We start from the raw sequence: 22,772 nt of genomic DNA, 5'->3' as shown, positions 1-22,772 counted from the left end.
CTGTTTAGACGTGTGATTGTTCTGTCCACTCAGGCCGGCATCATAACCTGTGACTGAAGTATCAACTGATTCCGAGGAAAATTGGCAAAGTGAAGTAGAAGCAGATGAATTGTGCTGTGAGGAAGTGATCAAGACAGCGATAACACCTCAAGCACCTGCACATCTTTGTGTAATTGCCTTTTTTCATTAGCATGTAACCTTCTTTTAATTTGCTAAATGAGGACTATACACGAACATGTATCATGGTACAAGATATGCATTCTTGGCAATTAAATAGTCCATTCCACCATGGAGTGATACAGACTGGAGCATTACACAAATTCATACCTGCTCATGGAAGAGTGATAAGACCCTTTATCGTTTTTTTGGTTGAATACCTTTGTGATGGTAGAAATGCTCTATTATAGCTGTGAGTTCATGGCCTAATTCACTAATTAATTGTTTTTGGGGTAATTGTCATCTTATTGCCAGAGCGTGTCTTGCTTAAAGGATAATCCTTATCTGGCTCAGTGAGGAATTTTATAATTAAAGTAAATGTCCTTGACGGGAAGGTGAGTTATCTTTGTGAAAACGGTTAATGAAGAAAATACTGCTTTCAGAATCTTTAGTTAAGGCGAGCCAGGTGCCAGTGCTGTGCCGTTATCTTATAGTGTGGATGCATTCGTGTTTTAAATTTTTCACGATCCCCAGGTTTCAGCCCCTGGTGAATCTCAGCTCTATTGATTCTTAGAGAAAGCATGTGTAAAAGTAGGGTTGTTAAGTGGTTTCTGAAGCACCTTCTATCTTATTTGTTAAAATCCTTTTTGTGTCCCGATGGCCATCAATAAATAGAGTCTGAAAAGTTGTCTGTGGCCTTACTAATCATTCCATTCTAAATTAGCCAAAGATGTGAATGTGAGTAACCCAATGTCAAATGGGATTTGCTCCTGCCCCACCTGTGGCCCTAAAGGACAGCTTAGATAATGGATAGATGGACATTGGCAGAAATGGGATATCATATTAATGATTACATTTTCATTAGTGTGTGTTTTTGTTACATTAGAAAAAAAACATTTGTATCTACATTGGTATTGAATCCTCTGCCATGTTGGATGGCCATATTTCTACAGTAGCCCAGGACAGACAAGCCAAACACTGGCTCCAGACATGTTGTTTTGGATTCTCATGTTACCTGAATTCTCTGAACTGAATATTCTCCTACATACTAGGAAGAGGAGGGTGAAACGAGGAGTAAAGGACTTTCACTCAACTTTACTGTTAGATGCCACACACACAGAACCTTTACGGTTTTGACATGGTATTATGAAGTCGGGGCTCTACTCTGTTGAGATGATTCTTAAAACGTTTCTGTTTTTCATGTCTTTTCTCAGGTTGGTGTTACTTTGCTGAAGCGACAGAGGCAGGCCCTAAGTCAGAGGTGAAGAAAGCAAGACAGGAGTCCTCCCAGACAGCAGGGGGCAGCAGCAGCAGGCATGCAGGACTCCACCTCAGACAGCATGCTGGAGATGGCCAAACAGGTCAGCATTTCACAAACTGATAAAGCCACAGACCTCCAAGTGGCTGTGTTAAGTCTTTATTTAGGCCTTTGTATGTTTTTGCTCGTTACTACTCATTAAACCAATGTTTTCCTCAACCAGTTTTCCTCAACCAGGTCAACCATTAAAACTTCCATTGAATCCATCAATGTCAGGATCTGACTACCAGCTAAAGTGTCCCTGATGTTCATGTTATTATACAAAGTAATGAAAGAGAAAATAAGGACGGATTGGATAAAGGAGTTGTAGAACAAGGACGTCATCTGGACACTAGTTTCTCTCTGCTCTCTATCATTATTTTATTTGAAATCTCGAATGCACAGCATATCTTGATAATGCATTAGTCTTGCTTGGACTGAAGCAAAGCTGTCAGGTCTGGAGAGGCTGTAATATGCAGCCATGATATTAGTAATGGTTGCTGTGACAGTATAATGAATGTCTGAAACATTGACTGTATTTAACAGATCGATGACATGACAGCTCCCAAAAGTGAGGCCAAGTCATCTTGATCACCACCTTGTGGCTGGATGCAGTATAAGATATATACATATAACATGTTAGTAATGGGACATGTAAGGGCCTAATAAAAAAAAAATCTGAGTGCACAGTAAATACATTTTTCTCAATGATGGTCTCTTTCAATTTAGGTTGTTTGATGTGTGTTTAATAAGTGTTTATTTTAACAGTAAATTTTGTAATATTTGTTTATTATACCATTCAAAACTGTGTGAAACTACGTGATTGAGAGCTGAAACTGATTCTCGATTGTTTAAGTGTGTGTATGGGGGGGGGCCTTGATAGTGCGGCTGCCCTCCTTGATCACTAAAATGGAGACTCTGGCTTCAAGTTCTCTCAAAAGCGTGACATGGCGGCACCTGTATCTGTGGTATTTTGTGTTCATTTTTGTACAATGGGAGGAAGTGGAGACGTGTCGTCTTTCTCTATCTACAGTCTGTGCTAGTATCAGAGTTTCACAGATTTCACACTATGACCAAGATCTACTAAAGCTACTTGCTAACTACACCGCTGACTTTGACTGAGGCCAAATCAACCAAACATTGTGATGTTTGTATTGTAGAAGTTAAAACTTAATATAACTAATCTCGAGGCGCTATCCTTATTCTGGCACGTAAAAGTATTTTAAGTATTTCACATATTCACTCAGGTACAGTATGTGGGATGACACATCAGATCCGTTACATTTCACTGTCTTTTTTATGTTTGTAAAGGAACAGAACTCCAAGCATCTGGACGAACACAGAGAAACAGACGAAATGTCTGAGAAGACGTCGCCAAACAAGAACCTCAAATCCCCCCAGAAAGGCTCCAAGCGACTGAAAACAGTCCCCTTCAAAATGAGCCTGCTGGACACTACTGACTTTGAAGGAGAAATCGAGGTATGCTGAACAAAGGGTTTGTTGAAATACATTTTCTAGATTTAGCCTTAAAATGCTGAACAAACTGGAAAGCAGCACTCTTTATCCCCCCTTGTTATTATTTTCCTGTGTGGGTAGTTGTGTGTGTGTGTTGTACAGTGCTGCACAGAATGCATAAAACAGGCAGAGAGAACAAAAGAATAAAAGACAGAGTGCCATGCTGTGAGCTCTGCAGGAGGGTGAAACCAAGGAAATGTCGCACATTTCTGTATAATGTAATGTAATAATTCATAACCAATTACCTGACCCAATATTTTTGGCTATTTCTTGAAAAGGCTCAACTTTCTATTCCTCTCACTAAGAATTTACATACATGCATGAACCATGAGGTGTCTGCCTGGCACCATCGCCTCTGCACCTGATGTGATCTGTCTGGGCACATTGGTGTCGTCCAGTCCAGTTCATCGCCGCTGTATTTCTTAAACCAGATGTCTGTGTGATCCAGCAGATTTACTGTATTGTACATGCTCATGAATATGATTATGGATATTGAAGCTTCAGGACTTTGTGAGCACCAACAAAAATGTTTCTCTCTAGCACTGTGTATCAAAAAGTATCAAAAGAGGAAATAGGTTTGTCTGTGTCGTCCAACACCAAGTTACAAGTGACACAAAAATGATGCACATCATAGTGTTTTGCTTGTATTTATATTCAAAACTTTTTATTTCATTGCTGCCCATCTTGACAAGGACTCTTTGGCAGAAAAGATATGTATCACTTTGGAAAAATAATGGTAAATGTTTAATTTGACATTCAGAGTTTTACTTGAGGCTCTCAAAACTTTTCTCCAACAGAAAGATACAACACAGCATAATGTTTACAAGGTGTGGATATGAAGGGATTTATTTATTCATGAATGTTTCTGGATGTGTTTCTTTTGATGATTTTACGACAGCGTGAAATGGGGAAAGAGAATTGGGGAAGAAGGGCCGTGATGGAACTCAACCTGCAGCTGCTACATGGAAATTCAAGCCTCTGTATATTTGCTGTTTAAAAGAACAACAGCTGTTCTCTATTACTGAGGGGAATATTACAACTCCAGTTAACTGTGATAGAACCATATGATCTGCTCTCTCAAGTTCTCTGGGTATTGTGGGTAGATGTGTCATCTCCTGATGACTGTTCTATTTCATAGACACATTATCAGGATCATCTTGTCAGATACTGGGAAACTTCCCCAAAGCCACAGAACACAATTGAACTGTTTTGATATAGATCAAGTAGTGACCTTGTGAGAAGCTTGTGGCTCTTCACACCAAAATCTGAATCATTTCATAGTTTGGCATGCTGTATTTTGTTTAGTGAACATTTTTAAAATTTCATTGACTAAAGATTCAAAAAGTATAGTTTTTGCAAAACTACTCAAGCTTAGATATCGTTTTTGGCATTCATATACACAACCTTCAAGTTAATTCTGTCCAATAAAAGCCCCGAGCACCAGCTGCTAACTGGGTGTTAGGAAATCCATAGTTATTACATGTTTGCAAGCCAGGCGCAGCCAAGGAGAAAATAGAAGAGCAATGTTATTATGGGCCACCTGTAGGATACTTGTGCACAAGGGCATGCAACTTTGTGTGGGATGTGCTGGGGTTGGGGGTGAGGGGGCTTCTATCTGCGAGTGTGTGTGTGTGAGGTGAGAGGATCAGGAATGCTACGCTTGTCGACCACTCTCTCAGCACTGAAAAAATATTCTGAAATACCTCTCTGCCTTTTCCACATCACAAGAATAGATTGCATTATGGTGATAAAGCTTGTTTCTTAAGTGCTTCCTGAACGTTCATCTGCTCTCTGCAGCCGTTGCCAGAGATGCATGTACAACGCAGCGTCTTCTCAGCCTATGTGTTGTTTTCTTATTCTGGTACAGTATGTTGAGAGCCTCAGACCTCCGGGTCATGGATGAGCCTGCTCCTGCTTTGTGTCTGTAATTGCAGGGCTGGAACTTTGTCCCTGCTTCCAGGAGCTGATAATTACAGTGTTGCAAGGAGGCAGGCCACACTTAGGGGATGGCTCTCCCCAGAGGGGGCGCTGCATGCACGGGTTAATGAAGTCTCTTGTCATGGACGCATGGCTTCACATCCCTGTGGTCCTTGGGCAGGAGAAGAGACACCACGCCCTTACTCACTCTTCTTACCCCTCTGCTCACTGTGGTGCAATTTGAATATGTAGCCTGGCTGAGCTGATGTGTACAACACAGCTATTTATGGTAGAAATGATTGTGGTCTTTATACGCTGCCAAGATTCTTTCCTTGGATGTCCCATGTCAGGTGGCAGAAATGCTGAGATCATTATTGTGCAGCCAAATAATTAATTGTTCCAGAGTAGAGAGCAACCAGGCTGCTTCACCTCAGTCATGGCCTATTCAAATTCCACATACCGATTTGTTTATTTAATATTACTGGCTGCAGCGGATGTCATTAGCGTGCTCGTCAAAGTGTTGCTCCACCATCCTTTCTCCGATAATAAGGCAAAGGTGAAACACTCTTTAAAGTCCTGTAGCCTTGAGATATTAGAAACAAGACAGCAGAGGGATAACACTGCATCTGTTGCCCTGGCAACTGCTTGCTTCATTCTCGCTGTCGCCTCACCTCGGCATTGTGTGCGTGCGTGTGTGTGTGCGTGTGTGTGTGTGTGTGTGTGTGTGTGTGTGTGTGTGTGTGTGTGTGTGTGTGTGTGTGTGTGTGTGTGTGTGTGTGTGTGTGTGTGTGTGTGTGTGTGTGTGTGTGTGTGTGTGTGTGTGTGTGTGTGTGTGTGTGTGTCCATAATACCCTCTAAGCTAGGTTCAGTGTTAGGTCTAAACACTACCATACTTCTTAGTTCAATACTTGACAGTGGCAGATGAGCTCGTGCATGAATTGATGTTGCATTGTCAATATTTCAAACACTACAAAAAATGCCTGAAATTGAAGTGAAAACATTTTAGGTGTGATTATTTACGGCTTGAAATAAACAAGTTTAGCTGCGGGTGCATTACGAGATTTTCAAGATCTCTTCAAATAATCCATACTAATCTTTATAATGTAATGTTCTGGATATCATTTTCATCAGACCACTGTGAAATCCAAACTAGTTGATTTCATATCTAAATAGAAGAAGATCTCACTTACTTATAAATAAAGTACTTACCGTGTCATACTTTTCTCTCAGATGTCACAATTCCTCAGGTTGAACTGTTTCCTTCTCCACTTCTCTACTTAGGTGCATTACTTTCACTCAGGCTATTCACCAAAAATATACCGGTCTCCACAAATCCTGGTGTAAGCACAGTCAGCTAAAATTTGTACATTCTGACGTTTACTAGTCAAAGATATCGAACAAACTGTACTTGAATGTGAAAATCAAGCCTGTCTCTTGAATGTCAAAGTAAATGTTGATGTGATGCTCACGCTGTCAAAAGGAAATCCTGCATGCAGTGCAAAGACCAGCAATCCACAATCCATTTTCACTGTCAAGTGTTTGATGCACTCTGGTTGTGACTTAACACCACATGACTGAGCTGTTTTCTCTGAACCAGAGAACAGGAAAGCAGTCTTGAGAAAAACAGTTGTCTTCGGGTCTTATGTTTGCCCTGAAAAACTGAGCTTTAACGGCAACTCATGCATAATACTTCAGAAACATTGTGGAAAATCTCTCTTCTGCTTTCTTTTGTCATCCTTACCACTGCTGTGTCCTTCATCTTTGTCTTCACAGAAACACTCAAGAGGACAGACCCTGATGGACATGGTGTGTGAGCACCTCAACCTTCTGGAGAAGGACTACTTCGGCCTGACCTTTGCTGACACAGACACGCAGAAGGTCAGTGAATTGTGTACCGCAATAACCTTGTGGGATGTTTCAGTGCATAAACACGCTGCTCACGGAAAAATCTGTATTCCTCTCACTTGTTGGCTGGGTCAGCTCTCTGAGGGGTGCACTATCCATCATTCAAAGAATGAATGAAAAATGGAAATTTCCATTCTAACGCTGCGTCTGGACAAAAGGCAATTGAAAAACTTGTGCAGTAGGGGAGAAGATAAAAAAAAAAAAAGTCTCATCTACTCTTTGCAACATGCATATATGAAATGTAGTTAGAGAAATATTTCTCAGAGGCAGAGCTGTTCTGGAAGCAGAAATATAAATCTGCCTCCAGAGGTTGAGTTAAACCTCTGTAGACAGAAGCCAAGAGCCAGAGTTTATCAGAGAAATTTGAATAGATAAGAAGTAAAGTTTGGTAGGAATAGTTGCTAACTTCTTTTTGTCTTTCTTATGTAACCATAGCAACTTGAAGCCTGTCGCTTTAGATGACGCTCAACTTTATGATCAGACAGAGTAAATCGCTCATTGCCTCAATATGGCTAAAATGCATTCTTTAGTTTGTTGTGACAGTGTTGAGTTACCCAATAAACAGCCCTTAATGCTGGTGGTTTTGAGACATGCATGGACTCACAAAATGAGGAGATGTGTTAGTTTGAGGCCCTCTTCAGACCTGCTATTAACATCCGTCCTGAGAGATCCGATCAGAAATGGTCAGTGTTAAGTACGTGTGTTCACACCTTGCATTAAAATTCCTCCTGTTGTGTCTCCTGTGATCATTTTTGATCAGAGCTCACTTCCCCCGCTCTGTATGGAAATAAACGTTTCGTCATTTCTGTTCTCTAAGACCCAATAGTTTTTACCCAGTCTGAGTTTATAGATGTGTCTGTGTGTCTGTGTGTGTCAACGCGAGTGAGCGAGAGAAAGGCATAGAGAGAGAGTTGTCAGGAGGGGTTTAATGAATCTCGAGCCGCTGCACCGTGAATAAAGATTTTACCGATTTAGCAAAAGCATCAATCATTATGTATTGATCAGTGTTGATATTGTGGTGGTGGCCACAAAAGAATCAAAGTATTGGCACTGAGAAATTGAAAATGCTAAAAGTATGTGCACTTCATTGTGAAACCGCAGCAGGTCAGAGGTCATCAGCTGAGTAAGAGGTCCTTCATATGAATGTGGTCACACGTGTCACATGTGTCACGGAACACCTCAGAATGTGATCTGACTGATCTGATCTCTGAGGACGTATTCAGGACGCATTTAGGTGCGTTTTGGCCTGAACTAGCTGACCACTTCTGAATACCATGCAGGTCTTAACAGGGTCTATGGTTCACGCACAGCTTCATCGCAGTAAACAGCTGCTCAATAACTGATTGCTATGACTAGCAACAATGCTGATGAGAGCAATTAGAGTGAACTACAACAGTACAGCAAACAATCTGCAGTACAATCTGCAGATTGTATTATTTCGTTAACTGCAACATCGCAACAAGAAAGCTTGTCTTGATTAATATTGAAAAATCCACTACTCTAACTTTTTACCAAAGAAATAGTCCTTCATTAAGACTGCAGACAGTTCTGCACCAAGTCTGTTTCAGAAAACAGATCCCAACCTCCAAATCTGGGCACGTCAACTCCAATAAGCTAATTTCAAATAGAAAGTCCAGGTCTGTTTCCCTCTGATCTCTGTTTAATTGCTGCAAGGTGCACAGACCAGGTTTATGATCATATAATCATGTGACTGACACTGAACTGGGTTCACATGACAGCTCTTTGTTGGGTGTGGGTTTAAGGGTTTGATTGACGTGAGACTCCCCAAGGGCAGGTATGGCTGCACAACAACCTACAGAGGAACGTTTGAAGATAGGGAAGATGACAAGACTAAGTCTCTTTTAACATTTGGAGCATTAACTCACCATCATCAGCTTGTGCACGCTTTGTCAGCTCACATGTTGTGACTTGACTTGTGCCTGATGACTTCAGCTTTAGATTGAGCATTATCCCGGCCGATGTGGACAGGCTAGCTGGTGCGTTTAAGAGGTAAACAGGCTTCAAATGTTTTCCTCTCTCTGAGTTTAGGTAAGGCTGCAGCTCAGAAGACGGGCTTATCAGAGTGCAGCTTGAAGCTGCCGTCTGGGGTCATCGCTGCTTAGTGGACCAAAAAAGCCAGAGAATTGAAATGTAATTTCTGATGCCCTTTCTCTGTCTCAGCTGGGGGGGGGGGGGGGGGGGGGGGGGGGAGAGAGGATTTTATCTTTTGCTCTTCAGTAGAACATTTATTCTGTGTGATTGCTGTATGAACTGATGCTGCGAACGCAGAAGTAAAGCCTTGATCAGTTAGTGATTAAAAGTTCCTTCTGCTTTTCTGCAGAGAAAAGCAAAGCGGCAGAGGGAGAGCCTTACTAATTGAGTGCTCTTTGGCCCTGGCTGATATAAGGGGGGGGGGCGATAAATGCCTGCGGCTCATTAAAGTCTTTAGCAGCATGATTAAACACTGAAGGTGTATGTGTGTTTGTGTTTGTGTACGTCAGTGTGTGTGTGTGTGTACGTGAAGGCACAGCTCAATGTTGCCAGAGATGCTTGAAGTTTGTCCAACGAGGCCACAGGAGTGCACTGCACTGTGTCAACCTTTCATACTCCTGATTCCACTCTGACTGATGTGATACCAGCTGGCAAAAATACTGTCAGCATTAATAAGCATCTGCTGTGTGGTATTCAGGCTAGTGAGGATCACTGTCAGCTCGCTGCACCACAGGCGGCACACAACTACGTTGCCTCCTGCAAACACCTGTTTATGTATATGTGCAGGGAATAAAGTAGCAAGTGGTATCAGCCCCCACCACTGTGTGTAAGCCTATATGTCGGCCTGTGTTTCTTTATGCTTGTGTGTTTTGATTGGATTTAATTGTCCTTAGACGACCTGTCAGTGTGGCTTTGGGGATGGCAGAGCCTGTTGGCTGGTCCATCACTTTGCTCTTGACTGTAATATCTAGAAGATTGCTGGTTCACACAATGAGCCCAGACAACAGTGGTTACTGACATTGGCGATCCTCTGCTTTTTCATCCAGGTCAAAGTTGTAGTAGTGGATGAATTGCCACATCAGTTTTTTTCTACAGACATTCATGGTTCCACCCATGTCTAGGTCACAGCCTGAACTTTAGTTTTCCACCACCATGAAGTTGACATTTGTTTCCAACTTGGATGGTTTCAAATGAAATGAATTGTAATGAGTTTTTTACCTAGCGCCATCATCAGTTTAAACATATTAAAACCATCCAGCTCTTTGGTTTATTATCAAACTCCTGCAAAACTAATAACATTCATCCACTTGAATTGTTTTGATTTGGAAGCAAAGGTTTCCCTGCTAACACATTAAACTAAGATGGCGAACATGCCACACATACAACATGCTAGCATGGTCACTGTGAGCATGGCAGCATGTTGAGCATTTAGCTTAAGGCACGACTGTACGGCTGCTGGCATTTAGACATTTCATCATGGAGTACAGTTTTGATGAAGTACTAATATCAAATAATTGGATTAATCTACAACTAATGTGACAGGGGTTTTATCTGACTACACTATGTTGCTACTTTTCAATAATTGCAAGTGTTACACATGGAAGTATCAGAGCTAATCAATAGTTTATTAAGAGGATAAAAATGAAAGCACAGATTCCATGGAACTTAACATAAACATCCAGAAGGTCAAAAAGAGGTTTGATGAAGCTAGTAAAGTAGAAGGTGGATAATTAATGTTCTTTTGTATATCAAGAGATTTTTCATGGAATATTGTACTTTAACTTGTAAGCAGTTACAAATGATTATTGAATATTTTCTCTCTTCATCGCTGAACTTCCAATCATCACGATCCACAGTTGCTGTTACAAGAGAGACAGTATCCACCGAACCACTGATGAGATGCTCTCATAGCCAAATCAGAAATAGGGTCCCTATAGGTGAAGCGGTTCACTGCATGATTGGATGTGATGAGATCAGGCTGCCAATGATTTTGCGACACAATGAACACAACAGATGCTTGATTTGAATCTGCTCTACGCACGTTGGAGCGCCTCAGCTGGAGAGGGCTCACTTGCTTTATTCAGCCATATGGAGCGGCTTTCATTAGGAACATTGACAGCAATTAGAGCGGAGTGCGGCACCGGGGTGTGCATTAACCATGTTTCCAGCTGCCCTCTGTGAATTCTGCCTTCTGTCTTTCAGAACTGGTTGGACCCCTCCAAGGAGATCAAGAAGCAGATGCGCAGTGAGTGTCTTTTCCAAGTCGCTCACATGATAAATATTTTTTAATTAAATTGGTAAAGTCGTATTTGTAGGCAAATGAAGTGATACAAATTTTTATGTCAACCTATTAGATACAATTCTGTTATTGACTTTTAATTATAATTTTGTACAATACGTCTCAAGACAAACACATTATTGAACATCCATGTACTCCTCAGACTCTCCGTGGAACTTTGCCTTCTCAGTCAAGTTCTACCCTCCAGACCCCTCCCAGCTCACTGAGGATATCACCAGGTAGAACACACACACACACACACACACACACACACACACACACACACACACACACACACACACACACACACACACACACACACATATTGTCAACAGTTGTAACTCTCCTGTCTGTGCTGCCAGATGCTCTTCACAGTTCAATGAAAGCAGACATTGTTGACATATGTCAGCTTCACCTTTTTCATTTTCCTAAAGATAAGTGTTTACATGCAAGCATTGTAACAATTTACGTGGCATATTTGCCCTTCTGTCAAAGCAACCCAAATCCCTCTCTCCTTTTTAAGGATTTGACCTGGAATGCTACTAACTGCCGTGGATTAACTATGCTGAATACTTGTTGGAGCTTGCCTTGGCTCAGGCTTGTTTGACTGCCAACACCCTCCTCCCCTTTTGTTTCATCTGACAGATACTACCTATGTCTGCAGCTGAGGGATGACATGCTGTCAGGTCGACTGCCTTGCTCGTTCGTCACTCACGCCCTTCTGGGCTCCTACTCCGTTCAAGCCGAGCTGGGAGACTATGACCAGGAGGACCACGGCTCTGACTATGTCAGCGATTTCCGCTTTGCCCCCAATCAGACTCGCGAGCTGGAGGAGAGGGTGATGGAGCTCCATCGAAACTACAAGTACTGGACTTACTGTTGTTTCAATCAGATTTTCATCAGTGAACAAATCTCCTGGGTTTATGGGTTGATGAGTTTTCCATTGTTTTGAAACATTCCCTCATGCACATGGCAGATAGATGCCGCCACATTACTGCACAATGTGTCATTGAGAGGTTAACAGTGCGAGTCTTGACAGTGTGGGAACACTTTCACTCAGTTAGAGGGCTTCCACGATGCTCTTCTTTAGCTTTCCTTTTTGGCATGCGACCAAACATAATGCTTAGGGGAACGGATGCAACGAATTAAGAAGTGAATATATCAAGCATGTTACCAAGATAATTCTGCTCCCGCTGTGCAAGATTATGGGCTTATTATTTGAGAGGGCCTGTTGATGTTGGTTACAGATATTATCGTTATTCTGCTCGCAGGGGGATGACTCCAGCAGAGGCTGAAATTAACTTCTTGGAGAATGCGAAGAAACTGTCCATGTACGGTGTGGACCTCCACCATGCTAAGGTCGACTCTTCCTCAAGTTGTTTCATATCATTTTATTTTCATGAAATTACAATAGTTTTCTAGGATGCATACAGTGTTTCTCATGGATAATTTCTGTCTGTGTGCTGCCCCATGTTTGCTGCAGGATTCTGAAGGGATTGACATAATGCTGGGGGTCTGTGCCAACGGTCTGCTGATTTACAGAGATAGGCTGAGAATCAACCGCTTTGCCTGGCCAAAGATCCTGAAGATCTCTTATAAGAGGAGCAACTTCTACATCAAGATACGACCTGGAGAGGTATGCAGTGTGGGGAAGGATGATAAAAGGGACACTATATATCGATTTTACACATTATGATTCATTTACTATTAGTAAGTGCTGTTCAATTAAAAGAAGTAGTTGTTTAATGTAAACCAAAGTGTTAAAGGAGCCTTCTCATCGTCTCAGTTTGCAAAAATAATCTGCATGATCATCATAATGATGGCCTTATAGTGACGTTGTCTTGGTTATCTGGCCTGAAAACTAATAATTTATATCAGAAAGCCTGTGGTGCCAACTGTGGGTATGGTACTTGAAGAAGTGAGTGGTAACTAAAAGTTAGGATTGATACCACTCTCAATTCTATATGTTAAAAATGAAGCTACAGCAAGAAGCCTAGTTTAGCTTAGTTTATCTTGAAGACATGACAAGGTGTGATTTTTCTGGCCTCCTGTCGCCACTGGTTGCCTGGCAACCTTAAAGCGATGACTCTAAGTAGTCACTGCACAAGGCCAAGACAAATGTATATGTTGCCATAGACAATCCTTGATAGAACCACAACTAATTGTTTTTTTCTCTGGGTTTAATAATGATTAAATAAATGTTCATGTAGGGAGCTTTAGAGCTGCTTGCAGGCAGATTTAGTTTCCTTTGGACTGACCCAGGCTAGCTGTTTCCTACCCTTTATCTAATTGTTGTGCTAAGCGTGGTGCATTTCCTAACATATCAAACTATTCCTTTTCCTTCAGCCGTATAATTCCAAACAACACTCTTACTTACACTTACAAGCTACATCAGAAATGAACGTGCGGTCAGTTATGCAAAGCAGAAGACTCTAAATCCTCTGTTTTATTCTTTTAGCATTCTTCACGGTCAGGATCCTTGATAGAGTCAGAGCTGGATGTTTTTTCCTCTAGTTTCTGTATGGATCAATAAATGACAAATGACATGTTACATTGTGAGTGTTAGAGCTGCTTATAGGCAGATTTGGTTAACTTTGGACTGAACCAGGTTTCTAGTCTTAATGCAGAGCTAACCTCCTGGCTCCAGCTTCAAATTTAACAGTAGACTGGGAATGAGAATAAGCACATTTCCCAAAATCTTGAGCCATTCCTTTTTCCAGTGCAGCATTATCTCACATGTTAAATACAACAATAGCTAATGTTAAGCTGGTATGTCTGAAAGGCACAACGGAAATGAACTTGTGGTCAGTTTTCAAGGCAGCAGGCTGTAAATCCTCCTTCTTATACCTCCAGCGTTGCTCCTCTGCACGGTCAGGCTCTATACTCTCGTCCTCCTCATTGTCCTGTGCAGCGCTGAAGCTTATCCTCCATGCTGAGCCTCAGTGCGACAGGCTGTCTGGGCCAGACCCAGTCAAGTGACAGAGCCGCACAGTGAGCCTGTGATGGAGCCAAATAAAGAGCCCCTTTACCAGAGCTGCTGCAGCTGCAGTCAGAATAGTGGGATAGAGAGTGTAAATATAGAGCCATGAAACACTTTTCATTACAAATGCTCCCAGTGTCTGGACATTGGATGCTTAATTGACTTTATCTGCTCTTTTTGACCAGTCGGCAAATTCCATGTTGTAATGTTCTAAATGTGTTTGCTCATATGTTGACATGCCTATTATGCCAGTTGTCTGCTTCATTGACTGAGGTCAGTGTTCATGCTGGTATGAGATGTCGTAAATATCCTGGATTTTTCATGAATGTAATCGATTGGCCTAAACTTAGGTCCAGCTTGAAGTACTTGTGGCTTTCAGAAAACTGCTCTCGAACACACAAACACACACAAACACAGACACACTTTCTCACTTTTCTCTCTGTCTCCCTGTTCTCTCTCTCCCCTCCAGTACGAGCAGTTTGAAAGTACAATCGGTTTTAAGCTTCCCCACCACAGAGCTGCCAAGAGGCTGTGGAAGGTCTGCATTGAGCATCACACTTTCTTCCGGTAGGTATCGATCTGCCCTCATGGTTGGAGTGTTACCTGTTCAATGAGTATCAAGGCAAAGAAAACATTTCCATTCATACGGCTTTCACCAGGTGCACGCACACTCAACTTCATTGTACAGTGGTCTGTGAAACATGCGGTGGCCTTTCTGCAGTGCATGTTCCTTTCATTGCAACCTTGACATTGCTAAATGATCCTGATTCAGCTTCACAAGAAGCTCAGGAGGTACAAGATGACATGTCACAGAGGGACTGAATACTGATACTCGTTATGTAGCGTGCATGCAAGAGGCTCCCACCTGCAGCCTAAAGGTGTTGAGATTTAAATTAATGATGAATAGTACTGTCTGCTGGATAAGGTGGAAGAGTTTGAAATAAAATGAAGCCAGCATCACTGGCATAGATAAAGTGCTTAAAGAGATAGTTCACCTAAAAATTTAAAATCACTCATTATCTACTCACCACTATGTTGTTTTTTATATTTTATTAAATTTTTTCTCTAGTTCAGGTTGTTTTGTTTTTCACCACTCAATGTCAATTTGATTGACCTGTGCCAAAACATTTGTGAAGATTTTGGTAATTGCAAAAATCGAATAAAGCAATAATCTAAAAGAAATTATGGATGAAGATATCTCCTCTAAAACACACATTCGATGTCCTTGCCCAGCTGCTTTTTGCTATATGATATAAATAGTAAGATAGAGTATGTGGTCAAGAATGTTCAACCATTGCCATTGTTGTTTCTACAGGCTGGTATCTCCAGAGCCTCCACCTAAGGGCTTCTTGGTGATGGGTTCAAAGTTCAGATACAGCGGACGGACACAGGCTCAAAGCAGACAGGCCAGCGCGCTCATCGACCGGCCTGCTCCACACTTTGAACGCTCCACCAGCAAGAGGTACCTGCTGTCCAGGAGCTTGGATGGAGGTGAGAGCCGCAGTGGGGCATCCAATCCATCTGCACATGGACGGTCTAAAGATTGGATTGGATTTTTAAACTTGTAGCAACATTTAGGGACATTAAAAGAAAGATGAACATTGAGGGAAATACGAATTTTTGCTTCCCTGCTTTCTTGCAGAGTGTTGGTTAGCTTAGCTTAGCAGAAAGACTAGAGATGGGAAAAAGCTGGTTTAAGTCTGGCCAAAGGTAAAATCATCCACCTACCAGCAAAGCTCACAAGTTTACATGCCATATGTCCTTTGTTTAAGACATGCAAAAAAATAGGTTGTGGTCTTTGTGGTGCAGGAAGTCACAACCGAGAGTCCTGGTCAAGAAAAAGTCCTGCACATACATTTTTACATTGTTTGTAGTTTTGGATAGAGCCAGGCTTTTCAACTTTTACACCATCTCCACTGGCTCCACCATCTATGCTAATCTAAAGCTAACTGTCTGAAGCTTCTTATTTAAGAGACAGATATGAGAGTAATGTCAATCTTCCCACCTTTTTGTCAACATGACAGACACTGAGTGTACTTCCCAAAATGTCAAACTTTGACTCTAAAAACCCCAAATCAAATGAACTCACCTCTTCTTACTCGCAGAGTTCTCACGGCCAGTCTCAGCCATGTGTGAGAACCACGATGGCCTGTCCCACCGCAGCGCCGGCGAGCAGCGTCGCCTCCACAGCCCCTCCATGGACGAGCAGGAGACCGAGCTGGAGCCCAGCATGGAGCAGGACGAGGACGACAAGGACCCAGACCAGGGCACGGAGTCGGAGCAGGAAAAAGACTTTGATGGCAACGTCAGTCCAAGCCGAAAGAAAGAGATCATGGTAGTAAAGATTTCCTGACAGACTGTGACTTTTTATGGATTTCCATTGTGCTAAACTTTATGAAAAATAAAAGAGAGCTTCAGTCAACTTGAAGACAACTCCAAACTTGGTGCAGGGAAATCCGTGACTGCAGGGATGCTGATGTAAACAGATGCAGTGCAAGCTTCCATAGGCCAAACTTCTCCAACAGGGGCATAACGCTGTGGTGGCTTTGGTGGATTTAGCGTTTACTAACTCTTCTCCTTTCACTCCTATTCACTCAGGCTTATATGCTTAAACTTCACTGCTCATAAATCCTGCTAACAGCTTTACAGTCTTTAACCCTTTCTCATTATGCTGAGAGATGCAGACTCCAGCCTAGCCCTCGGTTGCTAACATGCTATTTCTTATTTTATTTTTTCAACTCTTGCTGGCGATAAGGAGGAAGCTGGGTCACCAGCTGACAGTAAACAGGAGGTATTTGGTGTCTGGTGATTTGGTCTCTGTCTGTCTGTCTGTTTTTCTCTCTCTGTCTGTCTGTCTGTCTTTCTCTGTCTGTCTGTCTGTCTCTGTCTGTCTGTCTGTCTGTCTGTCTGTCTGTCTGTCTGTCTTAATTGTTTCCCACTCTCTCCACTGGGTCTGTCTCGTTTACTCGTGGCTGTCAACTCAGTTATCATCAAAAAAGCTGTGCTGCACCGCACCACATAAACAAGTGATACTTTGAAGGTTGTGCCTGAACTCATTTGTCATGGCTGAGCATCCCAGCAAACATTTGACAGACAGCGTGATTAGCACAGTGGGGACAGGGTTGAAGTGAAGCACTGATAAAAAAGGGGAAAATCTTTACAAAGCCTTAGAAATGGATTTAGTTGACAAACAGACGCCTCAACTTTTATTTTGACAGGATGTTTGCATTCCTTATCAAGTCCAAAATGTCTACTGGGATGTATTTTCAGACCATTTCCAAAGATGTCTTGGCATGGTGTGAAACGGCCAAGTGTAGCCTTGCAGTTTGTCTGTCTGTCTGTCTGCCTGTCTGCCTGCCCCCCTTACTGACTCACCTTCTACCATCCTTTCTCTGCACCTGACCTCCTTCCTGCACTCTCTAAACCCTGCACTCGTCACATCTGACCCCTCTCGTGCTCGCCCGCACACCTGCCCCAACTCAGCTCTCTCAGTTGGACCGGGAGGCCACTCCTCGGCACAAACAGGAGGTACAGGTTCCTGCCTTGGGCCTTTGTGCTTTTCTTCATGTGTGACGCTGTCCCTGTGCACCTCTACTCCTCAGAGGTTTTTACAGATTGACATTTGCCTGCCTCGGATCAAGGGATATTCCTTATAGGCTATTTATTCTGTGAAATGTCACAGATTTACTTTTCATGTGGCAGCAATGGGCACAGTGCACTTTGAAGCTTTAAAAGTCTGCAGTGAAATACATGTCTGTGTAGAGCCCTTCTTCCCTAAATGCCTATGAAGCATGCATGTTCCTACATTCTGCTTTAGCCAGTGGTGGAAGAAGTACTCACATCATTTAGTAACTATAAATAAGAGTATTAAAGCAAGTTAGAACAATATTCAACTATACAATTTCCTCAATAAAATGTACTAAAATCTAAAATAATTTTGGTTCAGGAAGAAAGACTCTGTTCAGAGTGAATCTGAATATCTCTGCCTACATATACTTTATCATAATTCAGGCAACTCTAAAATAGCACATGATGTGTGAAAATTCATTTGAACAGCAACATTCACCATATCTGCTTCACAAAAATGGAGCTTGTTGCCAACCAGAGTCATGAAGAACATTTGAGTTCAGACATTTGCACTTTATTTTATTATGCACATTCTACCATTTATTATGCACATTCTACCATTTATTATGCACATTCTACCATTTATTATGCACATTCTACTATTTTCTATATGGTCTTAGGTGAATTAAGATCGGCTTGAAAAGCAGCATTATAAAGAAAGGTCTTGTGCTGTACATTGTAAATGGTTAGATGAAATAATGCTTCAGGATAAAAACATTACCAGTGCAATGAAATAATGTTGACTACATTGTTGCTGTTCTATAAAGGTCCTGAAAATCAGCTTCATACTATACTGTAAGTGTTGGGGTTTCACATGATCGAGTCATGTCAAGTCAGATTTATTTTGACCTAAAGTAAAATAGTGATAAGGCATTAACAGAATCATAAGACAGACCCAAGCTGAATTAAAAGCTGGGATACAGTGATGTCATGTATTCCTGTGCACCCATAGGATTTAGCCAGATGTGAACCTAAATTCAGTCTTATATACAACATAATAGATAAAGATGTTTTTTCCCCTCAACTTTAACTCCTTACTCATTAATATTAATTATTTTATGTAATGTTAATACTTAGTTTTTTTTTCACTTTAAGACACTTTACCTCATTAGATACTAAATAGCACTATTAGATTATTAGATGCTGATGCATCAAACCTTAAACCACAGGACTGCTGTAGCTGGTCGAGACAGAGCTAGCTGTACTTTAAGTAGATCAGTGTTTCCTACCCCTCCAAATGGTCGCGAGATAAGTCTTAGGGGTCGTACACAATAACTAAAGTGGCTTCATGTTTTGGTATTTTCTTGAAAAAATATTTTTTTATTTTAACTCATTAGGTTTTGAACAGTTATATCAACTATAGCTCAGATAATTGAATAATACGTGGAAAGAAGTACTGTACATGAGTAAATTATTGTAGTTACTTTCCACCACTGACTGTCATCATTTCAAAAATGAACAAAAGCAGATTTTGTGCACATTTTGTGTTCATACTGTATGTGTCTTGACAACTACTGCAACTACTGTTAGCAGTTCCCATGACGTGTCCTCTCCTGTGTATATGTAGTATTATTGTACCTCACATCTTGTTAGTTAATGCATATGAGATGAAAATGTAAAACGTGCTAATGAAAAGGATGTTGATGTCCTGCTAATAGCTGCATTTTCTCTTTCCCTCATGTTTTTCCTCCTCCAGTTCCTGGACAAGTCTCAGGACGTCTTGCTGAAGCACCAGGCCAGCATCAATGAGCTGAAGAGAGCCCTGAGGGAACCCAACAGCAAGCTGATGACCCGTGAGCAGCGTCTGTCTGGAAGCTCCCCGACCAGCACACCAGAGAAGAAGGCTGTGAGTCGGGGCTGAGTGTGCAGCGCTGGGGGTTGGAGTGGGGTTGGGGGTCTGTGGGCTTCAAGGTTCACTATTGTCAGTATCTCAAATCTAGAAACCTCTGATGCTTGACATTCCATTAAAGGTCATTGATGTTCCCGTCTGGGCGCTGACATTTGGAATTCCTCTTTTTGCTGCTTGACTTGAGGAAAAGCAGAACAGTTTTTGTCACAGAAACTTATTAAGTAAAATATTTTGTATCCTCTAATTATTGTCTTTAAAAATATCAATCTTGACGAAATATTGTAATGCTAAAAAAAAAAAAGACAAATAAACATTAGTGAAGATAGTTGTGGTTCTTTGATAATTTTCAGTGTTTTCTTATAAGCAGCTCAAACAGATAATCTCCTGTGCAAACATAATGCTGGAACAGGAACAAACATAAAAACCTGCAGTTTATTTTAAGATGCGTTTGGAATGATGCGCATCCTCCCTCTCTCTGGAGCGCAATAACAAGTCTGACAATATCTCAGAGGAACATGAGGATGACTGACAAGTAGCGCAGAAGAAAACATCTCAATGAGATCAGTTTCAAGATTTATTTTTTAAAGATCCACTCAGTTTGAGGTACTTGAGGAATGATTATCAGTTATCTTTTTTTCCCCCAGCTCCTCGATACCTAACAGTGACACAGTTTTCTTTTTTCCAGATCATGAAAAGTCTCAGCTTTTGATCACATTTTGGTAATTAGGATATTGAAAATACAGCACGTTCTAGAATTTAATGTCTTTGTTGGTGCTCAAGTTGTCTGCAGACAATCTCTTATCCGCTGTTGCTGATGATAGATTATTAGATTATCTCCATAGTGTGTCAAACTTTGTGTGCATCAGAAAAGACAATCTGCTGTGTGTCTCATTCCAGAGAGAGTGTTCGAGGGGCGGCGTTAATCTGTTTGACTAACAATCGCAGTCTTGGAGAGTCTTGGTGCTTGTGACTATTTTCCGCGGCATTCACACAAACCCGGCTCTTTGATGTAGTTACAGAAAAAATATTATATTTGCATTGCAAATGCATGCTGATTTGGTTCTGTGGATCTGGTGGCTGTCAGGTACACGGGCCTGCATGTTCTCAGTTTGAAGTTCATTAAAAAGTTTTTTACTGAATAACTCTGTAGAGTCCCGTCGGTGCTGATTCTTACTGCTGTTCTTCTTTTTCCTCCTCTTTGCATGAAGATGTTCATCTCACTAATTCACTCTTTCAGATTGAGTCTGAGTTCTAACACCTGTTCTTCCTTCTCTCTTAAACCCTCTCCTCTGCGTCATGTCGGCCAGTTGGTGGGTCGATCAGTTGGGCAGGACCCTGTCAACAGCCTGTCTGTTGAGGGTTTCGTCCAGAAGACTGTGGTGACTTCACCTGAGGTTTCAAATCTCTCACTCTTCCTTTTTCATGATGCAGTTACCTTCTAAATGCAAATGCATGTTTACCAGAATTCCCCTTTTCTGTGATTCAAATGATTCTGTAGATTTCATTATCTGCCGCAGCAGTGCCTGGCATATCTAACTGTGTTTAATCTATACCAACATGTAGGGCTCTGAGGAGTGGGTATTGATTGAAAAACAAGAAACTTATCAACCAGACCCTGACTGGAACGCAGAAGAAAAGAACAAATCTCTCACATTGGATTCCTCGTGGGAGAAAAAGGAGCTGGAAAAAGAGATAGATGTTGCCAAGATGATACATAAAGAGGTGACAGGGTATGACAGAAAAGGAATGAAAAGCCATATCGATGAAACAAAGTTGTCGAGTGAGGCAGATGTATGCTCCGAATCTTGGACGACCAACAAAGGTCGTTTCGTGATTCAATTATCCGAGAATGCAGACTCGTTTCAAGACAAATCTCAAAGTAAACCATCTCACGCCTCGGACCCTGAGGCAAACAGCGATGTGGCCCCGGGCTCGTGCCAGATAAAGGAACGCACAGCTTCTAAACAAAGGAAAAAGAGGAGACCCCAGAGCTTAAACCTGGGAATGCCTGTGGAGCTCATCTATGGGAAAGGAGGCAGTGATTCTAGTGAAGAAGAAAATGAAGGCTCCAACTCGGACATTAGTCCCGACAAAATGTTTCAAACAGGAAATCATTGTGAATCATCCCCGGTGATGGTGAAGAAAGATGATCAGGGATCAGGAAAGAATCAGTCAGTCAGGGTCTTTAAAGACACCAAACTGGAGGAAATCTTGATAGAAGAAAGCATAGAGGTCCCTACTGAAGACGAAGAGCAGGTAAAGAGAAAAAAAGTGAGTCAGGTTGGAGCAACGGATATTGATGCAGGGTCAGTGAACGGACCCGGAAAGATAGAACATGATAGTTCATTAGCAGGTGTTAAAGGAGAATGTGTGATGAAGGTGCGAGGGAAGGGCCTTATTGACAATAAAGAGCTAGCAGAGGTAAAGCTGCGACAGGTCAGGACACACGAGAGGAAGATCAGTAGTTCTGGGGCAGAGGATATTGAAGGGTTCCTTGGAGAGAAAGGTCAGAGGACATCTCTCCACCGACTGTCAGGCAGCAGCTACCAGTCGGAAATCACCAGGATTGTTCCTCTTAAGCCAGAGCGGTCAAAGAGCATAGCATGTAAGGATGAAAGGGACAGGACAGGACAGGATGAACTAACCCGGGTCACCAGAAGAGAATACCGCTGGTCGGTCGGCTCTCCGGAGGGATCCACAGACCTCAACTGGACTGATGTCTCCACCCACCATTCAGCATTTGCAGCAGAGCTGGAGGGTACTACTAAAACAGATCAACATGACGATAGCTATCAGTTCGGTAGAGGGCCTACCGAGAGTCAGTCGTTCGGCTCTAAGATTTCAGCGCTTCCCAAAATGGCTCCCCCAGCCCCGCCAGTGAAAACACAGAAGGCCAGGGAGTCCGGACTGATACTGCGGAACAGTCGGAATGCTGGCAGGGAGCCGGGCCTGGATGCAGCCAAGAAGAGACACTCGGTAACGCTGCTAGGCATCTGCTATTCAGTCATTGGAAGTAAAGCATCGCATGAGCTTCAGACAGACTCGCACGCCATTATTCTTTTTTTCTACGTTTTCAGTGACTATAAACACTCATCCATCTTAACTGTTCGTGCCTGTGTGAAGAGCAGGCGGAGCAGTACTTTTGCTCCGTCCTGTGGCAAAAATCTATCAAAGAGTTTGGACATTTCTCTCAATGGCAACCTCAATGTCCCCCCTCCTATTGCCCTTAACGTGCACCTCAGTGTCTCGCAAATCG

At 42.1% G+C, this 22,772-nt stretch overlaps 1 protein-coding gene across 7 annotated transcripts in view; it reads left to right on the top strand.

Moving 5' to 3' along the window:
* Nucleotides 1-22,772, top strand: part of LOC117761318 (band 4.1-like protein 1) — a 77,604-nt gene that overhangs the window by 42,433 nt on the left and 12,399 nt on the right. The window contains exons 2-17 of one of the 7 annotated variants that reach the window (XM_034585077.1): nt 1,371-1,517; nt 2,765-2,932; nt 6,659-6,763; nt 10,985-11,027; nt 11,224-11,299; nt 11,706-11,924; nt 12,332-12,419; nt 12,544-12,696; nt 14,510-14,607; nt 15,356-15,531; nt 16,143-16,375; nt 16,796-16,831; nt 17,524-17,568; nt 19,364-19,513; nt 20,824-20,910; nt 21,080-22,492. In XM_034585077.1, coding sequence (XP_034440968.1) covers nt 1,473-1,517; nt 2,765-2,932; nt 6,659-6,763; nt 10,985-11,027; nt 11,224-11,299; nt 11,706-11,924; nt 12,332-12,419; nt 12,544-12,696; nt 14,510-14,607; nt 15,356-15,531; nt 16,143-16,375; nt 16,796-16,831; nt 17,524-17,568; nt 19,364-19,513; nt 20,824-20,910; nt 21,080-22,492 — 3,135 coding nt within the window. In that variant the 5' untranslated portion in view covers nt 1,371-1,472. Of the gene's footprint in view, nt 1-1,370; nt 1,518-2,764; nt 2,933-6,658; nt 6,764-10,984; nt 11,028-11,223; nt 11,300-11,705; nt 11,925-12,331; nt 12,420-12,543; nt 12,697-14,509; nt 14,608-15,355; nt 15,532-16,141; nt 16,376-16,795; nt 16,832-17,523; nt 17,569-19,363; nt 19,514-20,823; nt 20,911-21,079; nt 22,493-22,772 lie in introns of all 7 variants that reach the window. The other 6 variants (XM_034585079.1, XM_034585078.1, XM_034585080.1 and 3 more) reach the window with 6 other exon arrangements.

The sequence above is a fragment of the Hippoglossus hippoglossus genome, chromosome 5 (genome assembly GCF_009819705.1).
Source record: "Hippoglossus hippoglossus isolate fHipHip1 chromosome 5, fHipHip1.pri, whole genome shotgun sequence".
NCBI classification, from domain to species: Eukaryota; Metazoa; Chordata; class Actinopteri; order Pleuronectiformes; family Pleuronectidae; genus Hippoglossus; species Hippoglossus hippoglossus.
Note: the sequence above shows the minus strand (reverse complement) of the source record. Positions and strands in the feature narration are given on the sequence as shown.